Here is a 6,415-nt window from a genome sequence, read left to right as displayed (position 1 = left end):
TATCAACTGCAATGGAGAAGCCACATCGGACAAACTCTCTACATATGTGACCCTAGGTCATTGGTGATTGTGTTTCTTTTTTAATACACAACACATTGACACAATCAACAGTAAAAAGAAAACAATAAAATCAACATTGACATTACCTTCCCTATCATAAAAAGAAAACAATAAAATCAACATTGACATTACCTTCCCTATCATACATTCTGAATGACTATTTTAGGGATCACTGCTGCATTGATATTTAATCACAACTGAAAACAGTGTCTTATAGTGTCACTTCATGTGGCCTCACTGCTGCCCCCATGTGGTGATTTCAGAACAAACATTCAACACCAATAACAAACCACATCTCACATATAGAACAATGTATATTTAGAGCCTTAGACATCGTGATGATAAATAATTATTCACCTTTTTTTACACTATTTGGAATCTCAAATAATACAATTATCAAGAAAAGACATTCATTAAATTTTTCTTGGCCAACTCTTCTTCATCACTCCTCCATATTCTGTCCGTTCTTGCCAAACTTCCACCAGACGGCGGTGAGGAGGATGGCGAGGAGCAGGATGAGACTGCCGGTGACCAGGTAGGCTATGGGCAGGAACCTGTTCTGACCCCCAAACCAGCTGATGGTGGACAGAATAACTTCCTTTCCTCCTCTGAAGTACTGGACTGGGAAGTCTGTAACAGTGCAGTCAAAGAAAAATACAGCACTCATAGGGTACATAGACCTTTCATCTTAACCCAGGGCTTGATATAGTCCACTATCCTTCTATTAGTGGGCGAGGGTTTTCCACATATTTCAGAAAACATGTTGGTGTTGGTGTTCTTCATGTGCTGTGACCCAGAAAATACTTAGTTTTTGTAACTGACTAAATGAACAGCTGACATTCCAAACCACACCTAGTGTTTCCCTGCCACCCAATGAGAAACTAGCTACACCTAAGTTCCACTGCTGTGGGAAAGAACAATGTCTGCGTAACTCTTAAACTGCCTCATCATTTAGAACATACTGCAAGTAAAAACAGATGCAGAAAGCAACAAATATCCATTTCCTGTCCGTATGTGTCCATACGCAGAATGCACCATTAAAAGTAAAATCCTGTTTGTTTCCCAACTTTCGTTCATATTGCAGAGCAGATTCCCTTTTTGGATAACTAACTGTTTTTGAACACACTTGGTGAAAAATAGTACAGCCTATCCTCAATAGTACAGCCTATCCTCAATAGTACAGCCTATTTTAGCTCATAAGCCAAAATGCATATGACATCAGCATATTCAAATTATACAGTTTCAAAATGTCACCTACAATAGAACGTTATTTTATTCACAACAGATATTTAGGATGTGACTATTGGTTGACATACATGGCCTAGCCTTAGATTAAACAGAACCACATCCAAGTGGAATCTCCCTGATTCAACAGATGTTTGAGGATACTGTAGAAGATCTGGATGCTGTAGTTCCCAGAGGGCAGACCCTCTTTGAAAGGTTTTCTAGTTCGGTCCAGAACCCCATACAACTTCTTGAAGTTGGGAAAGGCAGCCTCCCTCATCCACACGATCAGGTCCTCATTGATGAAACCATTATTGTTTGGGTCCCTGGGGTCAAGGTCATAAACAGGCTTTTGCCAGAACAGAGGCCGGGTCGTCCCTGGCAACACATAGACCATGTTTACATCCAGTGTATGACCAACACAATACAACATGTATACAACATTGATACCAATCATAAATGTCTAATAAATTAGTGTTATTATACAGTGACAGTTAAATATTTGGTGGCCAAGCAAGGTGAACTCACCTTCAAACACCTGGGCTAAGGTTTGTGTCTTGTTGTCAACCTGTGGGTTGCGGAACTTGACATTCTTGTCAGTGTACCAGGCGATGCCCTTCCTGAAGAGAGGAACCTGGACCTTGGGAGACCCCTCTCCTGTGTAAAACAGAGTGAAGGAGTCTGGGAAAAAAATAAGATTTCAAATCAGAATCCTATCAATAAACAACATATGATTTCTGAATCCTTGTCCTGATGGCATCTGTGTCAGAACGGGCAGTAACATTGAAGCCATCTTCATGGCCATCTTCAAGTAGTCAAATGCCTTATAAGTGAATGTGTGATTGTACTATCATGACTCCAGCCGGGTACTGAAGAGTTTCAGCCTAGAAAGTTAAAGCCCTTTGTAGAAACTTTTGGTCGCTCTAAATAATAGGCTATGATTAATTATAAAGAACCTAAAGCCTTCAGTGGCGTTCTCTCGGGCTAAAACGTTTTTGTTCCAGTCAGGTCCTCTAACCACTATGACAGAAACCATGTTTCTGTTGTCAAGGTGATACACCCTACATCGAGTAGCAGCGACACAGCTGCTATGTGGTTAACAGAGCAATACCGTTAAATATGCTGTTGGCCACAGCCCCACAGGGGGCGATAGGGAGTCCATTCTGGTCAGCGACGAAGGGTTTGCAGTAAGGGCTGGGATTCTGTAAGGGACACACAAACAGGAAGTGTTTGATGGGTTTGTAAAAGTTCACAACAAACCAGTATAAAATCCGGAGGATATTTGCTGACGGCAAGGAGACGAAGATTCACACACCTTGAGATGTGCCTTCCTCCCTGTCATCTGCCCATCATCGCGGGAGTCCATGTACTGCCGGAGGTTCTGGTGGAAGTTAATCAGGCCGTAGTAGAAGAACACGTCCCCCTGGGAAAGGAACCCCGTCACCATGGGAAAGGAAACCCGTCACCATGGGAAAGGAAACCCGTCCCCCTGGGAAAGGAAACCCGTCCCCCTGGGAAAGGAAACCCGTCCCCCTGGGAAAGGAAACCCGTCCCCCTGGGAAAGGAAACCCGTCCCCCTGGGAAAGGAAACCCGTCACCATGGGAAAGGAAACCCGTCACCATGGGAAAGGAAACCCGTCACCATGGGAAAGGAAACCCGTCCCCCTGGGAAAGGAAACCCGTCCCCCTGGGAAAGGAAACCCGTCCCCCTGGGAAAGGAAACCCGTCACCATGGGAAAGGAAACCCGTCACCATGGGAAAGGAAACCCGTCCCCCTGGGAAAGGAAACCCGTCCCCCTGGGAAAGGAAACCCGTCCCCCTGGGAAAGGAAACCCGTCCCCCTGGGAAAGGAAACCCGTCACCATGGGAAAGGAAACCCGTCACCATGGGAAAGGAAACCCGTCACCATGGGAAAGGAAACCCGTCCCCCTGGGAAAGGAAACCCGTCACCATGGGAAAGGAAACCCGTCACCCTGGGAAAGGAAACCCGTCACCATGGGAAAGGAAACCCGTCACCATGGGAAAGGAAACCCGTCACCCTGGGAAAGGAAACCCGTCCCCCTGGGAAAGGAAACCCGTCACCATGGGAAAGGAAACCCGTCACCATGGGAAAGGAAACCCGTCACCATGGGAAAGGAAACCCGTCACCATGGTGCATCTGAAAGGACTTTGATATGGGTTCAGCAGTTTGTTTCAAATCTCTCTTATTAAAAGCTAAACAATACATTCGTTTTTCATTCATTTTGTACATATGGAGAGGGTCCTTTATTTTGAATATAAGGAGAGGGTTATTTTTCAAAGTCAGTGTGATCTTGTCTTTTTATTTTACACGTACTGTACATTCTGCCTGCAAGTTGTTCAGTCAGTATCCTGGATGGATCAAGTCCTCGAAGCCTGTTGTGAACTGGGTTAGTCATGAGATTATGTTCCAGTCATTGCCTAGAAGCCTATAACCTATGGTTTATTGTGAGTGTGTGTGTATTTAGTTTGCTGGTGAACAGCAATACATTCACATTGTAATCAATCCCTGTTAGGTCAGCGAAGTTGAGTGTTAAATGGACTGTGTTCAATATGGCCAATAATGGCCAATAATGGCCAAGGAGTCTTATGACAATTCAGTTATTTGATTTGAGCGTTTACATTTCTGCTCATCCACATCTCTGCAGGCCCACTGATCCTTTCTGGCTACGTTCCTGTTCTCATTAGATTACTCAGAGCTCCACAGATGAGCATCATATATAGTTGAATCACCACTTTCTTCCTATAGGGATGAAGCCAGTCTGATTGCAATGATTCAGTTGTAGGTGTTTCAAAGAGCTAGACCTGTTACTTTAAAAAGTTTTTACTATACAGATATATACACCTTTTATAATGTGTTGAGGAGAGGAACTCTTCTAAGACAGTTCTTCCAGATCATTGCTTTTCTTTCTTATAACAGCCTCCTTCAGATTTGCCACCAGAGCAGGATGGGCTGGTTCAGTGAGGTAACAGAACTACATTATATTTGTTTTGTGGAATTCACAGGGGGACCCATCTGGCCTTGTGGTTTCACTACTCAGTGAAAATGAGGGTTTTCACTGTTTCATTGTTACTGCTGAACGAGGGAATTAACCCTCCTCCACTCCTGCTCCTGTTTAAAGAATTAGTGTCTGCTTCAGATTAAACTGACAGTCATTCATTTTCTTTGGAGATGAATGTCCATCAGAAGTTCATACCACCAGATTCTACACATTTAATAACATCTTCTAGCCAATCCCTGCTGTGGTTTCCCACGGAACTGATAATATAGTCATTTCTGTTTTTCTGTGTTTCTCTGCGGTTAGATAAAGTGTCCTCATTATCTAGTCTGATAATGTCTTTTGAATTCATCTTTTCCTGAACCCCTGAAATATGCCTCTAGGGTCCCAGACCATAAGAACAGGTGAAATATCGAAATATGACTGTGTCAGCTAAAAAAATCACAGAATATTGTAAAAACACTCCATTAAAGGTGTGTTGTGGTCATATAGTACATGTCAATACTGAAACACACACACACACACACACACACACACACACCTTGAACGCATCGTGGATGCGAAACCCCACGGTGCAGTTGCATCTCTGGTCTGCCTTGGTACGATCCTTACGCATCTCAAAACACTCATCACATGACCCTTGGGTGTAGTCCACCTGGGGATGAAAGGAGAGGAGGAGAGCAGGAGAACAGGAGGAGGAGGAAGGGCAGGATAGGGGGAGGAGGAGGAGAGAGGGAAAAGGAGCAGGGGAAAATAGAGGGCAGGAAAGGGGGTGAAGGAAAGGAGAACCCAACATTAAAATCAGTTAGAACCCCACAGTCTCCTACCACTGAATGAACTGACAAAGTTATATCATATCTTACGATCACTGGATTATTTGTTCGTAAGACTCAATACTTCTATATCTGGGTTTTTACGTAGATTAAAGTACGGTTTCAGGAGGTTTACCTACACCATTTTATGTCGTATTGGTCGAAACTGAATGGGTGGTCGTAGGAACTGACCTTGTGTTGTTGTTAACTCACCTTGTGTTGTTGTGTGTTGTTCACTCACCTTGTGTTGTTGTGTGTTGTTAACTCACCTTGTGTTGTTGTGTGTTGTTCACTCACCTTGTGTTGTTGTGTTAACTCACCTTGTGTTGTTGTGTGTTGTTCACTCACCTTGTGTTGTTGTGTGTTGTTAACTCACCTTGTGTTGTTGTGTGTTGTTCACTCACCTTGTGTTGTTGTGTGTTGTTAACTCACCTTGTGTTGTTGTGTGTTGTTAACTCACCTTGTGTTGGTGTGTGTTGTTCACGGTGATCAGCAGCCAGACGCCCAGAAGGATACACACAACCGCCATGCCGTAGAAGAAGGGCAGGACGGTGTTAGCGGTCAACATGGGTGACCAGGCCGGCAGCCTCTGCTGTTTGAAGGCTGAGTTATCAGGCCTCCGAGCCAGGGGTCCCGGGTTGACCTCCGGCTTTCCCATGATCGTTGGGGCCAGCAGAGGTGGGGTCAGACAACCGGAGAACCAGTGAGGAACAGTAATCTTCCTTCTCTTTTCTTCCGGACTTTAATTCTCTTATTTGTTCATTTCTCTCCTTTGTTCTTGCTTCTGTCTGCAAAGATAATTTTTTCCCAGCAAGCTTATCAACAGGGCGGGGAAGACCTTTGAGACCAAGTTGCTGGCCGTTACTCATTAACCAGAATGCTTTGTTTTATTTTGTCTTTCTGCCGCTTCTGTTTATTTTTCCCTATTTTTTCTCTAACTTTCCTTTTCCCTGCAGTCCTACAAACATGAAATTCTTAAACATTTTAGGTTTACAAAGCACTACATTTTCAGAAGGCTTTATTTTCAGAAGGTACCTTAAAATCGGTTTTGTTCCCCTTCGATGTGGCTGTCTGTGTATGTTCCTGCCTGCTTTTTGTACAACGAAGTTACATACAGGATGTTATGACAAAGAACACTTCCTGCTGACTGAAACAACTCACGGCCTAGGATCAGTGGGAGGGACTTGTCTCCCTGCTGGTGTAACAAACAGAGTCTGGGTCTATTCAGAATGGCTTTATTAAATCCAGCACACAGCGGGACAGGCTGCTCCACAACACTGTGGAAACAGACATTCTACATGG

The 6,415-nt window shown here is 44.0% G+C and overlaps 1 protein-coding gene across 3 annotated transcripts; it reads right to left on the bottom strand.

Moving 5' to 3' along the window:
* Window positions 1-64: 64 nt before the first annotated feature.
* On the bottom strand, window positions 65-6,256 carry tmem30c (transmembrane protein 30C). 3 transcript variants are annotated; one of them, XM_010902542.3, is made up of 7 exons: window positions 5,574-6,256; window positions 4,843-4,956; window positions 2,600-2,665; window positions 2,396-2,486; window positions 1,813-1,965; window positions 1,450-1,662; window positions 65-690 (listed from the first exon to the last, which is right to left on the bottom strand). In XM_010902542.3, exons 1-7 carry the CDS (start codon window positions 5,769-5,771, stop codon window positions 503-505), a joined length of 1,023 nt encoding a protein of 340 aa, XP_010900844.2. In that variant the 5' UTR covers window positions 5,772-6,256; the 3' UTR covers window positions 65-502. The 3 variants fall into 3 exon arrangements, with proteins under 3 accessions (XP_010900844.2, XP_028981710.2, XP_034142636.1); XM_029125877.2 differs by having other exon boundaries at window positions 1,813-1,941; window positions 2,600-2,707; window positions 5,574-6,255; XM_034286745.1 differs by having other exon boundaries at window positions 2,600-2,707; window positions 5,574-6,246.
* Between the last annotated feature and the right edge of the window lie 159 nt (window positions 6,257-6,415).

The sequence above is a fragment of the Esox lucius genome, chromosome 16 (assembly GCF_011004845.1).
Source record: "Esox lucius isolate fEsoLuc1 chromosome 16, fEsoLuc1.pri, whole genome shotgun sequence".
NCBI classification, from domain to species: domain Eukaryota; kingdom Metazoa; phylum Chordata; class Actinopteri; order Esociformes; family Esocidae; genus Esox; species Esox lucius.
This window is presented reverse-complemented; position numbering and strand designations above follow the sequence as displayed.